This window comes from Molothrus aeneus, chromosome Z, assembly GCF_037042795.1.
Source record: "Molothrus aeneus isolate 106 chromosome Z, BPBGC_Maene_1.0, whole genome shotgun sequence".
NCBI classification, from domain to species: Eukaryota; Metazoa; Chordata; class Aves; order Passeriformes; family Icteridae; genus Molothrus; species Molothrus aeneus.
In genome coordinates, this window is record NC_089680.1 from 69,911,515 (window position 1) to 69,930,116 (window position 18,602).

General features: G+C 48.2%; 1 protein-coding gene across 2 annotated transcripts in view; it reads left to right on the top strand.

Moving 5' to 3' along the window:
* Positions 1 to 5,860: 5,860 nt before the first annotated feature.
* VCAN (versican) overlaps positions 5,861 to 18,602 on the top strand; it is a 99,103-nt gene continuing 86,361 nt past the window's right edge. For both annotated transcript variants that reach the window (XM_066568851.1, XM_066568852.1), the window contains exons 1-2: positions 5,861 to 6,144; positions 14,117 to 14,192. In XM_066568851.1, coding sequence (XP_066424948.1) covers positions 14,123 to 14,192 — 70 coding nt within the window. In that variant the 5' untranslated portion in view covers positions 5,861 to 6,144; positions 14,117 to 14,122. The remainder of the gene's footprint in view (positions 6,145 to 14,116; positions 14,193 to 18,602) is intronic.

Below are 18,602 nucleotides of genomic sequence, written 5' to 3' on the forward strand. Positions count from 1 at the left end.
ATCTTTCAAACCAAATTTACTCTCTTTTACTCAAGGTGGGCGATGACTCTTCCCGTAGACATGGATGTTTTCATCCTTCCTTGCCTTCTAACAGCTACAAAGATTTCCACCTTTCTATTTCAATCAACAAAAAGGAGTCCCCAAAGAAAAGCAGAGATTTTCCTGAATGGTGGAGGGAGGGGGCAAGGAAAAAGCGTAAACTCCCTTTTTCCTCCACTTTTTAGGATGTTCCTGATCTATTTAATTTCTTTGCTTCCCCTTCACACACAGCCAAGGAGAAGAAACTGTTGACTGACACTTGTGGAGTTAGCAGGATCTTTCCAGTGACTTCAGTAGGTTTTGGATTAATCACATTGCGAATGTTTGTTATTGCTTTAGCCAAGGATGAGAAGGCCCAGGAAGAGGAGATTAGTTAAGAAAATCTCTCTTAATCCATTTCAAGAGTTTGCCCTATCAGTGTGGAACCAGACCCAGCGAGTTTATTCTTTGCACAATGGTGGTACCTTCGTATCATAAAGAAAAAAAAAGCTAAAAAACAACAACAAAAAAAAAAGAGTATGAAAGACTCATTTCTTTTGGTAACAGCAAGAGAACAAACCCACATTTGATTATTCAGGATTACTTCTGCACTCAAGTTTATGATGAAGCCACGGAGTTATCAAAACAAAAATAATGCATGCCCAGGATGGAGTTTATCAGAGGAAGCCCAGGACAGCACGGATTAGCACAACACTTGACTATGGCTCAGGCCACCCTGTACTGATAAGTTCCTCAGTTTCTTTCCCCCTTTCTTGCCTTGTGCTGCATTTGGTCCTCACAGGGATAAGCCCTGAGAAGGACCTTGGTGGTGACCTGCCCACACTGACCACTCCCCCCCAAAATTCACAAAGCAGCCATTCTCTGAGGAGCCAGACCCAGCTGTGGGAAGCAGGCTGACCTGGAGACACAGCCTGACACTTACACCAGCCAGAACCAAAAACCACCAGCTTCCTGACACAGCTTTTGGGGGGATTAGCCGTGGAAACATAAAACATCCCAGTCTGGCCTCTTGTCCTTGGAGTCAAGGCAGAAACACTGAGTCAGAACAGAAGGCAGCATCAGAACACAGGAGGAAAACATCATTGCCTTTGCCATCATCATCCAGTGCTGCTGAAAGCCTGGACCTTCTCTTGATAAATTCTGTCCTGGAAACTGACTATCTGAGTGCAGATAGTGCCGTGTCTGCATCATTACATTTAATGCAGAAATAATACCTAACCATCAATTGTGGCTTGTTCTGCTACCAAATGAAACACTCTATTCATGGTTTTTCATAGCTGAGTGCTCTCCCCTCTGCTGAAGAAATATGGAGTAAAAATAGGTGGAGAAGGGTTTTGCCACAAAAGAAACATTGACATAAGCCATCAAGTGTTTTGTTTGAGAAAGCGGTTGTGTACACTATGGTTACCACTGCTGCTCAGCCTGACTCCTTTGGAGAGTTTTAATTTGCCTCTGAAAACATATTTCACTCGAAGCGTAGGAAAGAGAAGTACTGGGGGGGGGGAAAAAAAAAAGCCTTTCTTAAATGTGGAATCTGAGAACTTGCAAAAAGTCTATTGTTTCGGGAGATTTTGTGGTTTCTGAGAACACATTGGGGTTTAGATAACTGAATCACTGCAGAATAAGGAAGCAGCCTACATATCTGTACCTCTGAGAGGAAAACTGGGGCAGTGGACTCATTTTCAGCGCAGCTGCCATGGCACAGCCCTTTGCAAGTAGATGGGTGTGGGAAGCTGGACCCTCAGAGCCACTGACCAGGTGGAATAACTTTGAAAGGATCTTTGATTTTGCCTCGAACTGGCCGTAGCGCTGCTGACATCTAAATTACATGAATTATTTCCTTTACTTTTACGTAAAGTTTTTTTCACACATAGCAGCTCAGTAGGGGAAAAAAAAAAAAAGCACAGAAGAGACAAAGAAAAGGTGATTGTGAAGCCACAAAAGATAGCTTAAGAGAACCTATGCCAGACAAATTAGATTTTCCTTGAGAGACTGTGTTTCAGACCCACAATATTCTTTCAAGTGATGGGAAGCGCTTTTTTTCCACAGATGTTCAGTTTGATATTTGCACATTGACTGTAGCCATGGTCTAATTAATTTCAGATATTTGAAAACAATGGTTTCTCATAAAGAACCATTTAGGGCCTGTGTTTCACATTTAAGATGATAATCATTGTTGAGTCAGTAACATAAAACCTGTGCTTAAGAAGTGTGCAATGAAAATAGTATTTTTCTTCATCTCTGGACTACGACGTAGCTGGGAGGATTATTTTTTTTTTCTCGAGTGATATTGCTTTAGGATGGAGACAAAGCCTAAACATTTTCCCTTTTGTTGGGTTTTCTCACACAAATCTGAACATCTGAAAACAATGATTTGTCATGGGAGACTTTGGCAGCCTGACCAAAGGTTTACTGTTTCTACTTTGCCTAAAATATTTAGAAAGAAAAGTATCTGACATTCACAGTAAATCACACAACGTTTCGGGCCCCTGACATAACCCATGGAGGCAGTTTGCGTGGTCTCCAAGAGGAGGAAAGGAGATCCCCTTTCTGGACAGTTTTTTTGGTTCAGTGCAGAAAGCTTGGCTCCCGGAGAAGGTAGGGAGGGTTAAATAAAATGAGATGAAAAAAAACACCGAGGGGCTGCAGCGGTCTGTTTTCCAGCTTGATCCGCTCCTCACTTTCCCCAGTCATCCCGAAAAGCCCCGAGGGTCTCCGGTGTAACACACCCTCCTTCCTCCGGGGGTTTTCTCTCCCTGGCGGGCTGGGGATGCCCGGGAGGAGTTCCTCATCCCTCCCTTCCCAGCCCCGCAGGATCCCTGCGCCCACCCCCGCCCGTGCCTTTGTCTGGCCAGCCCCAAAGCCTCCCCCGTGCCCAGAAAGCTCCGTCCCAACCGCGGGAAGGGCAGGGGGGGAGCGCGGAGCCCCCCGCCCGCCTCCTCTCCTTGCGGAGGGTGAGGAAGGGGAGGCTCCGCTCCTCCAGCCCCGGGGCCCCGAGGCTCCGCGGGGGCTCCGGGAGCTCCGCGCCGGGCGGAGAGGAGGAAGAGGAGGAGGAGGAGGAGCAGGAGGAAGGCGGGGAGGGGGCTGGGGAGGAGGGGGAAGGGGCTGGGGGTTCTGCATCCTCCGCTTTCCTCCCAGCTCCGAGACGGAGCGGCTTTGCCCGGCCGGTTCCCATCAGAGCTCCGGCAGCCGGGCGGTGGGAAAGGAAAGGGGAGGGGGGAAGGGGTCTTTTCTCTTTAAATAAATAATCTATTTTCTTTCCCATCGTGAAAAAGAAAAAAAGAGGTGCCAGCAGCGAGCCGACCCGAGGCTGGTTAGCCCCGGGCTATTACTACAGGTTGCTTCTTGCTCGTGCTTGTAGGGCAGGGAGCTGCGCTACCCCCCGGCCCTACTCCCTGCTCGGGATTCTGGTCAGACTCAGGATCTCCCCATCCCCTGGAGGGGTGGCCAGTGCTTCAGCTGGACACCAGCACAGCACAGTGGGAGCAGAAACCTGCGGCTTCCCCTCGTGGAGCTGTGCTGCTGCAGCCGCAGCTGCCAGAGGATGCTCCACAGCAGAGCAGGGCCAGCAGAGTCATCCTCTCCTCTTCCCACCCTTTGCCAGGAGCAGTTGTCCAGTCTCCCTGGACTCAAGGGTAGCAGGATGAGGAAGAAGCAAGCTCAGGGATGCAGAAGTGGCTCCTGCCTCTTTTAAATGTCACCTCTCCCACCTGAAACCAAGGCAGGGAGCAGAGTAAGAACAGGTGAAGCTGGGAAGCTGGGGCCACTGAAGACCAGAGGGGCAGCTTGACTGTGGTGCCTGGTCATTTAGAAGTTCCTTGTTTGTCCTGGAGGGTGGCCTGGATAAAGGGAGATACCCAGTGCCATGGGGGATGTCCCGGGATGGCAGCAGGACGGTCTCCCACCTCTTCACCTAGAAAAAGGAGTGGGCCAGAGGGATTCCTGCCTTACACCTATGTCTTCAGAGGGTTTGTCTGCAGCCTAGGAAGGCTGAGATTGTGTGGGGAGAGGGAACAGTGCCCTCACTGTGTGTCTCAGCCAACCCCCTTAGGTCTGGGGGGGCAGAAGAGGCTTGTTTGAACCCGTGTGGGAGAGATTCAATGTCAGTGTCCTCCTTTCATCACAGCACTGTGCAGAGGAAGTGTGCACTGCCTCAGCAGTGACACTGGTGAGGCAGGCAAGGCTACCAAAAACAGGAACTGTGTGAATCTGCATCAAACACCCTCAAAAAAAAAAAAAAAACGTGACCACAACTGTTTGTAGTGCCTGTTTGAAAACAGAGCGTTGTCAGCTCTTCTGACGCATGATTTCAAGCATTTCAAGGATTCAGAAAGTTTCAAGGACTGAGAAACCTCATCCCAGCGTGGGGCAGGTCCGGTGTGTTGAGGTGTGGCAGTGCCCATGCAGGGCTGACCCAGGCAAGAGGAACTGGGAGGATCTGGTACTGCTGGGAGGTGGCACTGGTGGGAGAGAAGCCTCCCTTCAACATCCCAAGCAAGCAATTGTGTATTTACTCCGTGTAAGGAGGGAAAACAAACAAGCTCTGCAAGCTGAGATAAGGTTGTCAGCCAGCGCTCCAGCTCCGCTCACCCAGGCCATAGCTCACACAAAGCTGATCTGGCTTAAGCCTCCAGGTCTCCATTTCTGCCTGCTCGGCTGTCATCTCTTCCACCTCCCACCCCTCCAACTTGGCACCGAGGTCTGTCGTTGGAAACAAGGGCTTTGGGCTTGTCTGAAATCCTCTGTCAGTGTAACTGGGGACAGACAGAGCAGCTGGAACAGTAACAGCGAGAGGAGATGAAGGAAAACTCCCTCTGCCTCTTCCTAGTGTTCCTACCTGGGGCTGCCAAAAACGTGCCCAGAGCAGTGCAATCAGACACACCTATTTCTCCAGGCTTTTCTTTTCTGGCTTCAGCTTTACACCTTCCTGGAGGAGGGGGACTTCTGGCATCTGCTTCTCGGAGAGGGAGCACGCCAGAGGAGCTGGTCTTGCCAGCATTTTGTGCTTGGTGAGGGTGCCTTAAATGTCTCCCACATTCTGAGATAGGTACATTTTGGGATGGGGGCTGCCTGGAGAGCACACCAGATCCTTTATGAACTGGTGAACATCCCTTGTAAAAGGGTGGTTTAGAGTTCCACTTATGACTTCATCTCTCTGAGAGGTTTGGACAGCAAATGCAGAGTCTAATCTTAAAAAAAAAAAAAAAAAAAAAAAGAAAAAGAAAAAAAAAGGAAAAAAAAAGAAAAAGAAAGTGGCTGGAGATGCATGGGTGGAGAAGCTTGGCTCGGGCGGCTGCCGATGTGAGGCTGCCTGTGAATTGGCATCGGCAGGGGAAGTTTGGAACCAGCACCGATTTATTCTTTCATTGCAACCTCCGCTGAGACTGGGGAGGCAAAGGGGAAAAAGGCATTTCGGTCCCAGTCACTTTCCCCATTTCAACCGGCTTCGGGAGCCAGGGTGGAGGAGGTCTCTCCATTCTCTTCCCGGTTAATTGTCTAATTGGGGAACAATGCGCCTCTCGCACCCGCCTGCCCCTCTCCGGAGGGCTCCGGGCGAGCTCGGACGGACCCGTCCCGCCGCACCGGGCTGCGGGTCCCCGCTCCGGGTCTGGGGGCCGGAGGGAGCCCCGAGGGGCGGCCGGGCCGGGCCGGGCCGGGCAGGGGGCGGGGGGGCCCCGCTCGTTGGAGGGAGGCGCTGGGGGCTCTCCTGCGCCCAGCAGCTGCGGGAGCTTTGGAAATTGCAAGGAGGCTCTCGCAGAGCTTGTGAACCCTCCTCTCCCCGAGCCAGCGCCCCTCCTCTGCAGCGCTGACGGTACAACGATATAATAATGATGGGTGGCTGAGGCTCGCATTTGAACTTGCAGGCTCGCTCCCTGTGCCCACTGCTTGGTCCCAGCTCCGCCGCTCGGAGTCAGGTGCTCGCCGGCGGGAAGCGAGCGAAGGAGGGGACACCGAGCTCCGGCACAAGGGGAGAGCCCGGAACCACCGGCTCCTTCCAGCACTAACGAGGGGATTTACTCTTTCATGCGGCCACTGGGATCTCTGGACTAGCCCAGCCACCACGTTGTGATTTTTTGCTATCTCTGCAATACGCTACCTTTTAAGGTAACTATAACTCTTTTATTGCGGGTTGGTTTGTAGTGGTTTTTTTTTTATTCCCCCTCCTTTTTTTTTTTTTCTATAATATAGAAACACCTAGTCTAAGATTTAAAACAATTGTTGTACTGCTTGCACCAACAAAGAGTTTGAACTGCAAATCTTAAGCGGGGAGGGAATAGCGATGATTGGTGAATTTAAACAACCTGGGGTAAGTTCAACGACACGCGGGGGAAGAGGAGAAGGAGGGATGCTTGGGAACCCACTAAAAAAAAAAAAAGGAAAAAAATACAAGAAAAGAGAAGAAAAAAAACGGTGCAAAGAGGAGAACAAAGAAAACTAGGGAATAGAAGACTTTGGGGTGGGATGCCTGACAAGAGTGTTCGGTGCTGGTGGCTTTGGACGGCTGGGAAGGTAGAGCCGCACCTTGGCGTGCGACGGGGCTCCGGAGGGAGACCGGGAGGAAGCTCTTCCTTACGGGTGTTAAGTACACAAAGCGCCCGTGTGGCAGGAGCGACCAGAACGGACCTTTCCCCCCGGCCACCAGTTTTGTAGCGCTGGGAAAAGCGTGCGCTCTGTGTCCTCCGCTCCTGTGTGCTCCCCACATCCCCTTTTTTCCCCTTTTTTTTTCCCCCCTCCAATCCCTTCCCCTGCTGTTCCTGGAAAGCTGCTCGCAGAGCAGAGCGGCTCTGAGGTGCTCAGCATCTCTCCAGAGGAGCCGGCGAGCAGCGTGCCCCGAACCACATTTTCTCTGCGGAAAGGGGGGCAGTGGGTGAAGAGGAAGAGGAGGAGGAGGAGGAGGATCGCAAGGTCAGTGGAGCAAAACGCCCCCTCTTACACCCACGTCCACTTTCTGGGGCACGGGCTTTGCCTTCCCCCCTCCGCTGCCAGGGATTTCGCCTTTGTGTTACAAAGGGAAAGAAGTGAGACACGGTGGAGGGCAAGCGGGGAGTTCCGACGGCGGGAAGGAGCGGCTCTGTGTGTGTGTGTCTGTGTGCGTGGGGGACCGCGGGCAGCCTCCGCCGGGCCCCGGCCCCGTCCCCACACAAAGGGGCGGCGGGCAGCGGGCGGGGGCCGCCCCTCATTGTCCCTCATTGTCCCCCTGGTCACGTCCTCCCGGCCACCCCCTCTCCCTCCCTCCCTCCCTGCACCGGCTCTCGGGATTAAGCCCCCATGGCTTTTCTTTTTTCTTTTTTTTTTTTCTTTTCCCCTTCTTATCACCCGCTTCCCTCGGGTTTTCTCCCTTTTCCCCATTCTCTTCCTTCGTCCTTTTTCTTCCTCCTTTTCTCCTTCTTTCCCTTCCTCCACTTTTTCCCTCCTTCCTTTCCTTTTCCCTCTTTTCATCTTTCTTTACCCCCTTTTCCTCTTCCCCTTCTTTTTGTTCCCTCTCCCCTCCTCTTTCTTCCTTTTCCCTACCCGTTTTTGCATCCCTTTCCCTCTTCTTGCCCTGTCCCTCCCTTCTTCCTCCCTTCCCCTCTTTTTCCCTTTCCCTCCCTTTTTTCCCTTTCCTTCCCCTTTCCCCCCTTTTCTCCTCCTCCTCCCTCCACCTTCCCCTCCCCTTTTCTTTCCCGTTTTTTTTTTTTTTTCGTTAATTGAGGCGTGAGCGTCGAAACGCGCTGCAATAAAAAAACCCCAAAAAACCCAAACCAAACCAAAAACCCATCCCGGGATGGGAGAGCGTAAACGCTGGGTGGGTTCAGTGATTGCCTTGATTTCCGTGCCTTTTTTATTTAATCCTTTTCTCCTTTCTTTTCCTGGCCTCTCGCTCTGAGCGAAAGGGGAAGTTTCCTCCCCCACAAGGAGCGAGCAAGGCTCGGCGGGGCGAGCCCGGGACGGGGCGGGCGCGGCCCCGCGCTGGGGCGGGGGGAGGCTGTGGCAGGGCTGGGCTTTGGGGGGCTCTCCGTGTCCTGTGTCCGCCGGGGGTCACCGGTGAGTGCCGGTTTTGGGGCGGCGGGCTCGGTTCCGTGTTGGACCCGCGGGTTCAGGCCCGGTTTGGGGTCGTGGGCCCGGGGCCGGCCCGGGGGCGCGGCCGCTGTCGAGGAACGCGGCGGGCGCGGCGGCCCCGCGGCGCCCCCGGGCGGCGAGCGGCGGCACGGCAGCTCCCGCGGCCGCCGGTTTCCCGCCAGAGGGCTCCGGGCCCGGCACCGTGAGGGGAAAAAAAGGCCAAGCCCCCACAAATCACCGCTGTAATAAAATAATTTAAAATACGCAACACCTCCTCGGTAAAAGCCGCTGTCTCCGCTGTTCCTCGCATTCCCCATCGAGTCTTATGCACAAGAAGTGGGTACAGAGGAGGCTCCAGGATGGGCAGAGGGATGGAGCAGCTCTGCCGGCAGCAAAGGCTGGCACAGCTGCCATTGCTCACCTGGGCAGGAGAAGCTTTGGCCTGAGCTCAGGGCGGCCTGGCAGGGCCTGAAGGGGCTGCAGCAAAGATGGACACAGACAATTGCCAAGGGCTGCAGGGACAGCAGCCAGGCAATGGCTGCCAGTGCCAGAGGGCAGGGCTGGCTGGGATCTTGGCAATGAGGAATTGTTCCCTGGCAGGGTGGGCAGGCCCTGGCACAGGGTGCCCAGAGCAGCTGGGGCTGCCCCTGCATCCCTGGCACTGCCCAAGGCCAGGCTGCACACTGGGACTGAGAGCAGCCTGGGATGGTGGGAGGTGTCCCTGCTGTAGCAGGGATGGCACTGGGTGACATTTAAAGCCCTTTCCAGCCCAAACCATTCCATGATTCTGTGGCACTGGAGCATGCAGTGCTGGACAGCAGGTGAGACTGGCACCTTTCCAACTCTGAGCAGCTCCTCAGTGCCTGGGCTTGAGGCCTGAGGTGGCACTGGGGCTGTGGGGATGGCAGAGTGAGCTGAGGGCACCCACAGCCACCCTTGTGCCCAGCAGCGGCACTGGGTGAGCCCCGAGAGGGCTGAGGAACCCCTGTCGGAGCCCACAGTGGGATCCTGCTGCCTAACCCCACAATGGCAGTGCAGGATGCCGTGAGTGACGCTTTCACATTGTTTCCACCAGTGCAGTTGCTGGAGAGAGGTGGCCCTCAGCTCTCCTGCAACCAAGCCTGACAGAGGTCAGTGTGTCTGGGCAATGCTCTCAGGCATGGGGTGGGATTGTCAGAGTGTCCTGTGCAGGGCTAAGAGCTGGACTTGCTGATCCCTGTGTGTCCAGCTTGGGATATTCAATGTTTCTGGAAGGCAGGAGCGACAAGGTGGAGCAGGGTGATGCAGAAGGAGCAGGGTGTGCTCGCTGCTCCTCCACGCGCTGCCTCTGGCAGTTTTCCACTGTGTCTCTGCGTGGCTGTCCCAGAGCCTGGAGCTGCTCCTGGCACACAAGCACGGGGCTGTGAGGGATGTCCTGCTGCTGCAGCCAGAACACGCTGTGCTCTGGTCACTGCTCCTGTCTGTGCTCCAGACAGCACCTGCAGGCAGCACCAAAAGGACTCAGCCTGGAGGAGTTTCCCCCCACACCTGCTGGAGGTGATGAGGAAGATGATTTGGGGTGATGCAGACACCCCAAAGACCTTCTCCAAGGCTTTGGGAGGGAATTTCTAAGGGGTAACAGGCCAAGCGGGGACTACTGGTGAATCGGATGCAGGCTGATGTGCCATGTGTTGGCACAGTGGGCTAATTAATCACGTGGCAGAGAGGTGGTGGGGCTGGCAAAGTTAATTAGGCAGCGCTGATGGTGAGGTGGATACATGACAGCAATTAACAGGGATCAAAGGACTGCAGCATAAAGGGAAGTGCAGAATGTGTGCCTTTGAGGAAGGATGGTACCTGTGAAGCTTTCAGAGCTTGGGAGGTAGCAAGGGATGTGCTATGACTAGGATTGGTCATTTCTACCTTTTTGGGTTTCCACTGGAAACTCTAATTTACTGTTTTACCCACTAGAATGAGCAGCCTTCATTCTCTTCTCTAGTGCCAGATTCTGTTGGGTCCCACCCTCTTTTTTTTTTTTTTTTTCTCTTTTCTTTTAATCTTTTATGTCATTCTGACTTTCACTATGAGGGTCAGATGGGCAGAGGCTGCTTTTTATGTGTTTAAGGAACATATCCAGATTTCACATTGCAGCTGTTGAGCATGTGCAGAACTAATTTCAGTGTGACCTGAGAAGTTGCAGGTTTCAGAGACATTGTTACCTCTATGAAAATGGTTAATATGGCAAATTCCTCATTGTCTCAGCTGCAGAGAAACCAGGAGTATTTTTGGATTGTAAGCTTTAGTCTCTTTCACACCAAGACAATTTGCTTTCTGAACCTGGAGTTTTAAACAGAAAGAGAGACATGATGTTCCCTCATCTGGTTAAATTAAAATAGCATTGGTGTGAGGTCAAGCTTACACTGCAAACTAAACACAAGCTGGAATTTGGTCAGAACTTACTGCTCCTATGAGTTTTTGCTGTAGTAAGGGAAGGTAGCAGCGCCTGCAAAAATAGGAGAGTTCTCTCTTTTCCCACAGAGAGAGCCCCTACTGCTAATTTTTAAAGATGTGAAGTTTGTCCAGGGGTTTTGCATCTATTGCTTTAAAGATGCTGCACTCAGGGCTGCGTCCCATTTAGAAATGTTAACACCAATTCCTACTGTAGATCCATCTGCCTTTAGTACCTCCTGATGAAATGGATCAGCCCAGTTGGAAACCAGCCAGTAGGCAACCCAAGTTTGGTCACGTCAAGTGAGGTACTTTTTTAGCAGAAGGTGGAAATTAAACACTTACTCAAATCTTGCAGCTTGAGTTGGCAAGATTTGTTCACTGTGTTATGGATTTCTTTTACTATGGGCGTAGTGACACCAAGGGGGAAAAAAAAAATATTGTGGAAAAAGGTATAGTTGGATGGATTTTGGCTAATTGCAGTGGACTTAGGGGCAGTGCAGCAGCCAGACAGCAGAATTCTGTGAGCTGTAGGGTGCAGGAATGGGAAACACAAACGTGTTTTAGAGCAGGGATTTAGGCCTGGGGGCTACAAGAGAGCTCAGTCCTCTGCAGCCTCTGCCAGCAGAAGGGCAGGAGGCCGGAGCAATCACATCCAAGAGCCTGGAAATGTGGGTGGGAATCGGGGTGAGGTGTAAAGCAGCAACCTCTGCTTCACCTGTGGGTCCTGAGCAGGGCTTCTGGCACCAGGTCTGCAGAGCTCTGTCTCCTCCTGAGCCAGGCTGCCCTGTGGGGCTGAGCAAGGTGCTGCTGCTGTTGTGGTCTGCATGCTTGGAGAGGGTGGCAGGGGTGATTCCATGTTTAATTCTGGCAGCTGGAGTGGAGCAGCACTGGGCAACCCAGGAGTGTTTATGGGCACCCACCAAGGCCTGGGGCATGAAACCCAACCCTCAGGTGTGGAGGGTTGTGTGGGAGTCACACTCCTGACCCTTAGGGCTGAAAATCAGACCATTCTTCCAGGGGTTTCCATTGCTTGAGTGAGCATTTCAGGATAAAGAAGATTTATAAAAAGTCAGGAGGTGGTTTTCCAAGAGCCAGGTAGGGAGTTTTGGCAAGAGTCTCATATCAAGCTTTGTGCTCAAACAGTGCAGTTTTTTGGCGCTATCCAAGCCCTTGGTGCAGCAGGTGTAATTCCTGCCCTACTCAGTAAAAGGCTAGGAGTCATCACATCCAGGAATGTCCTTTTCTGTTCCCATGGATACGTTGAAAATTGCCCTTCCAGAGTTGCCTTTCTGTTTTCACCTTTCCCTGTGGGTGTGTGGGTTGTGTTTGGTGACTGGAAGCGTCGCAGCAGGGTTTGTGTTCTTACCAAACATGGAAGCAGTTGTGTTATGACAGCAATTGCAATGAATTTCCAAGGGCAACAGGCTTCCACTGACACGTGCCAGGCACCCAGGTATGCCAGGTCAGAGCCAGGGAAGTGGGCCAGGTGCAAAATGCAACCAGCCCTGCTTAGGTGCAACATTGCCCCCATTGCTGGGAAAAAGAAAATACTTTGTCCTTTTTCTTGTCAGGTTTCTTTGATTCCCTTGGTTCTGGTCCCAAAAGGCAAGGTCGCCTTCAGGGGAAGGAGGGAGATAAAACTCATGGGTAAACATGGAGAGCTGAACTTGTAAACATTCTGTTCTGGACCTTGGCTTCGCTGTGGATGCAGCCAGTGTGTGACGCATGGGAGCACATGTGGGCAGAACATCTCAGAGGGTCTGGAGCCACTCAGCTCCCACAGGTGCCAGAACTTTGTCTGGCAGGTCCTTCACCCAGCACCTTGGAAGGTGGAGAATTCTTCCAGTCAGTTTTCTTTTCATGCTCTCCTCAGAGCGCTTGTGTTACCAAAGGAGCTTCACTGCAGTGCTTTTGGTGTTTGAGGCTTCCAGCATTCTTGGGATACAAGGATTGCTTGAAGGTCCTTCTGCACATCTGTAGGCTCAAACTGACATCACTTTTTCTTTTAATTGTTGTGTAATAATGAGGATCATTTAAGTGTTTATCTAAGCAAGCATGTGACTCTGTATTTCAGAGCTGATCCATTGCATTCAGAGGACTTGGATGTCTGCAGCTCTGATCTTGTGCAACCTCACTCATAACAGCCTTCTACAGGGACAGTATAGAATTTTAAAGTTAGCTAATAAATAATCACTTTTGTTTTCTTCACATGCAGCTTGGCTTGTGTAAATGTAGGAAGAAATAAAAGTCTGGCTGAATGGTTTTGGGGGTAGGTGTTAGGGTCTTCGCAAGAAGTTTTATGGCCTGTAGGGCTTAAACTGAATGAAGTCCTGGTTCTAGTTTGGGACTCAGTTGTGAAAAGTGCAAATTCCATGAAGTTCACGTTGCAAAATATCACACTCTGCACTCAGCTGTCCTGAATGGCTGCAGCAGACATGGGGCGTCCTTGGCAGCGTGCAGCCTGCTCTGTGGAAAGCAGCTGCATTTCTCCCTCCACGCCCAGGGAATAGGTTGTAGCACATGTTTCCCTGTGCAATCAGCTGGCTCTGGCCATCCTTGTACAGAGAATGAAAGGCTCTGGGGTTTTCAGCCCTGTTGGGTGGGAATTTTTAACTTGCCTCACTGGAAGGGCTTGGTTGGAGATGTTTTGCGTCTTTGCCGTGCTGCTCAGACGTTACAGGACGTGTGCCAGTTCACACAGACTCCTGTGGAGTTTGGGCTGCAGCTGTGAGCTGTGGAGAGAACTGTCCTGAGGTTGAACACGTCACCAGGAGTTCTCTGAAGCTGCCTCTCCGGGTTTTTTTGCTGTCATGTTCAGTGCAGCCTGTGGAGTTTTTAAAAGTAGAAGTTTTAAATGGTACATGTGTGCAGTGCAGGTTCCATAGTTACAACACAGGTACGTGTCTATTAAATCTCTCCTTCACTGATCCTTAAGGCAGTTCAACTGCAAGCTCTCTTGAACAGGAAAAAAACCTGTCAGCTTGGTTACTTGTCCTAGTGAAGAGTTCAGGTGGCAGATTTTGCAGCAATATCAGGGAAATCAAGGTAGTGATAAAAATTTGTCAGTGTTTTGACAAACTGCTGCTGAAAGTAATTTATTATGTTGGGATGTTCATAGCACGTACTTGTAACTGTATGGATGAGGGAATATTTATAAACCCTTTGTAGTTGTTGGTGTTTGTGTGTCTTGCAGTGCTTTTGTAATTTTGGAGATATTTACAGGTTCAACATGTGTAACTATGAATGGAAATGAAAACTGTGAAATAATATTGTGAACATGCAATTTATTATTGGGTTCATGTGAAGAGCTTTCCAGCTGTTGGAAGGTGGAGCCCGTAAAGGAAAGTGAGAGGTAAACCCCAAGGGAACTGACATGTCAGAGCATCACTCAGGACTCCACAACCTGAACACCCATTACAAATCTCTATTCAATGGAGCCATGTGGTCATTATAACAAATCTCCACCATAAATTGCTAAGTGAAATGCCCTGAAAGCAGAAATGACTGTTTCTTGATACCAGTGACAAATATTGATGTGCTGAGTTACAACATTTGCTAAGGACACAGTGCAATACTAACCACTTACTCCTCTGTTCTTCATTTCTAGGTCAAGATGTTGTTAAGTATAAAAAGTATCTTATGGATGTACTCTACGTTAGTTATAACATATATGCTACCTAAAGGTAAGTCTTCTGTACACAGAACATGTCATTAAAATTAATTTAGTGCTCTAATTGGTAGGGCATTTCACAGGACTGAGGAAACAGCCTGAGCTCAGGAAATTGTCTTTCTCAGCCCCTGCCATGCTGCACCATGTCACTAATTTTGTTTCTGTGTCCTCCTCAAGGCGTTAATGATTTATTTCTCTTGTGCTTGGGCTGCCATGAGCTAAGCTGGGGCAGCTCCCTTGGCTGCTGGGATCTTTAGCAAGGAGGTGTTAGAGCAGCTGCAGGTTTGGGTGGAAAGGAAGGAGCCCTTACTGCCTCTCTTGGTAATTACATGCCAAGACTGAAGTGTGTATCCATGTGTGGTTGCCCTGGTTATTTGAAAGTTTGGGTCAGGCCTTCAGTATGGAAAATATCTCAGCAGCTGCTACAGACTCACAAAGCAGCTTTCCTAAGTCTCAAAGCAAGATCTTTCTTTATTTTCTTTCTCCTTTCTTTCCAGGTACTCATCAAACTGATTTTAGCCTTTGGGAAAATCAAATTTACTACTTTTGTTTTTCCACCTACCTGGAACACTGTTGCTAGTAACATGTTTAGGTAATCCTGAATGATAAAGAAAAGGACTGGTTCATTAGTGGAACCAATTAAAAAAAGGGATAATAGATTGAGATTGGCTATAAAGTCTGGATCAGATCACAGACCCGACTCACTGCCTTGTACAAATGCAGGATTCAGGGATACAGGGATTGAGAGGGCAGCACTCTTAAGTGGGGAGGAGTGCATGGATCCTTGGAGTTGTAGAATGTGGGATGCCATCTTTACATGTCCTCTCACTTACTCCACCTTTTATTACATCACAAATGGCTCATTTATCTCCAGAGTTGAATTTTTGGTACTTGGGAGATTTTTACGAATGTCCCATTCTTTGGAATGTAGATCAGGTTGTGACCCATCCTTATTTTTCCAAAGTTTTTGGAAGAAATTCAGAAAGACCCTGATGTTCCTAGAACACACTGTGAACTTTGTGAGGTTTGCTTTTTAAGTCAGGGGCCATTCTTTTGGCCTACAGAGTCTTAAACATTTTCAAACTATGGCCATGGTGAGGAGGACAAGGATGAAAAAATTTTTCTTTCTCATGAATTGATCTAATTCATGATTCCAAGGAATCTGTGGGATCAACTCATGCCCTTATCTTTTGTAGAAAAGTCAGTTGATGCAGTAATATCTTGAGAATGAATGTTAGAAGACTGCACAGAATCTTTATAAGTACGGCTTTTGTTTAAAAATACTCTAAAAACAAAGTATATCTCAGCTTTCTGAAAGATAGACACCCTACATTTCAACCTTTTCTTTTTGAATCCTTAGTTTGGATCTAAAATTGAAGCCTTTAAATCTTTAGTGAAACACAAATTCCCAGCTTATCACTGTTGTGGTTTACAAGCTGGACCTTGGGGTTATAACCAACGCTGGAGTTTTTCCTACCTGTTTTGGGTGGCCATTTGTGGTGTTGAGTTCTGCAGCTGAGATTTACATTTGCCTGGCTCCTTGTGTGTATCTTGTAGACCATAAAATTAATTCTTCATCGTTCTTTGTGTCCTTCTCTTATTCTGCTTGCTCAGACCACAAGCCATAAAGGACTCAGGTTATTGCTGGATCTCAGTCCATTACCTTTCAGTGTTTCCTAAAAGTTTCTCTCATTTTAATTCATTATTATCTTCACTAAAAGACTGGTGGTTAATGAAATAGCTTCTCCTAGGTTCAGTGCTAGCTGGATTGACAAAACACATGATTTTAGTGATCCTTTCTATTTCTGCTGCTAGACAGGGCAATATACCATATGTCCCAGCAGGTTGTTGATGAACTGAAAAATGAGATGCAAAATTTTTCTTTTATTTTTTTTCCCTCATAAATTTAGCTAAAAAGAAATAGAATATTTTATTCTTTAAGCATGTGGGATTTGTCTGCATAGTCAGTAGCAACATTCTGTTCAGTTAAATTCAATTATGAGGCAAATTCACTCCTCTAAGCAGTCTCACACCATGCAGGGAAGGTTTTACTCTTTTCTTCAGACTCCTTGTCCACTGCAGACCTATTGGCCTGGTCATTGTGGTTAATGTGATACAGAAGGGCATAATTCTGTCCTTTGAAAAAATGATCTAGACTCCTACTTTAAGAATTTTATAACATTTACCACAGAACAAGTATACACATTTTGAAGAAAGAGACTTTGTTCTCAAGCAAGAATTCCTTTCTTCCCACTTCACAAAGAAGACGTCTAGCTATGTGTCATTGGTCTATCACATCCCATTGGGTAGGGGCTGACACAGAATACAAGCTTAACAAAAATGCTAAATGGGGCAAAAAAAGGGTTATATGGATTAATATGAGATACTGATAGCTTCTGCATTGGTCAGTAAATTCTGCTAGACTAATCTGGAGTGCTGCAAGAAATCAAGATTTTTGGAACTGTGCAGGATCATCACTTAATCTTGTATTTCAGATATTATGTCAACCAAATATTTTCTTTTTCTGTAGGGAAAAACTTCCTCCTCCTTTCTCCTTCTCCTCTTCCTCTCTTTCCTCTTCCTCCTCCTCCTTCTTCTTGTCTTCTCCTCCTTCTTCCCTCACCTCACCACAACAAATAGTTTTTTATTACCTGTTGTATAATGCTTTCTAAAGTTGGGCAGAACTGCAGCTCCACAGAATCTTCTGTTCTGGGAAGTAGCACAGTTTAGGAGGCTGGATCTAGTTTTCATATCAGGATTGAAAGTGTTGATTGCCAGGTCTTCCAGCTGGCTGATGTGAAGGCACGAATTTTAAAGGGAGGAAATTTCCTCAGGGTTCAGCACTGATATTCCAGATCACTCATAGTCATAAACAGTGTTCTTACAAAGTTTATTAAAGTTCTGTCAGTCAGTATAATTATAATTTAGTCATTCTTCAGTTAAGAAGAAAGTTCCTGTAAGGTGTATAGATGACAAGAGATCATAATAAATTCTAAATATTTTGGGACTGATTTTAATCTCCCACCTGTGCAATTTGGCAGTAATTCCATCACAACTGATAGAACTGAGAATTCATTCTATTTCTTTATCTCTAACCACTGTAGCTCTGTGAAGTTTCAACAAAATAAAGGTGATATAAAAGATCTCTGGTTTCATCAGCTTTGATACCATCATCTTGACTCTTTCTGAATTCTGTGCCCAAGGAATTCTAGTTTGGTAGGCATGGATGAAAAGGACTCGAGAAGTTAATTCAGAATTCTGAGTCTTCCCTGTCAGCCCATTTTTCTCTTTTTCTAATAATACTTTATTATTAAAATGCTTGGGCATTAAGCTGATGACTCTCATATTGAACCTGTTTAGATAATACCATTAAGACTGTCCTGTGGAAAATCATCTGTCTCTGTTAAACATAACCAGGTTAATGAGCAACTTTTAGTTTTTCTTCCATTTTCCTTTTTTTCCCCCCATTTATTTTTTCTGTTTTCTTTCATCTTTTTTTTTTTTCTTTTTCTCCCTCTTCTTTATTCTCTTCGTTTTTTGCTCCTCTTCTTTAATTCTCTCCCTCTGCCCACCCTTCCATCCCACCCTCCAATCTTCTACTCTTTATGGAGAGATTATACTTTTTATCATAGGTAAACATAATTTTCATGTGCTGGTGTCTCCTGTTTCATTTTTTGTTGACGGCTATTATTAACTTACCATATTTCTAAACTTTATAAATCCCAGCTCCCTTCAAAATAATTATGACCCTGCTCTACTTTTCAAAATGTTAGAAGGATTGTGAAAGAGGTAAAACAGTTCCTATTGAGCATTAGCTTTTAATCTTCATTAAGCCATTATGTGTGATGAAATAACATCACATAAAAAAAGGAAAATCCATCAGAAACCCTCTCTTCAGTCACGGGGTGCAGCTTGGATGAACAGTAGTCAACTTCCCCCTCAGGATATTGTCAGATGGAAACATTTCACTGTGAAATGTTTGCAGCTGGAGATGACATAAAAAATGATAGAAGTCCTGATCATGTCAAGTCTGAGCCAAGCAGGGACTTTCTGTGGGCTTTACTTCTTCCTTTGCTTTTACATCCTGAAATATTTCATTTCTGCGATGTGTTAAAGGCCTGGAGGCTGCAAGGAAACAACTTTGAAAGAGTGACTGTTTGGGAGACTCTCTCTGGAAAGGCTTTTGTTTCAGCACGTGTGCAGTAAAAAAGAATTAACCCCTGAGAGAACAGTGGGGTCAGGGGTGACAGGGGTGCAAAGCCATGTGCTGTGTTTCCTTCTGAGGAGAGAGGCAAGGTGTGAACTCCAGCAGCTCCCCTGCATTCAGGGTTTTGGCCAGTGAGGTAACTCATGGTTTTTCACTCAGAGTGGTCTTCCTCCTGTGAATTGAAGAAACAGCTCTTACAGTTCATCTCTCATGTAA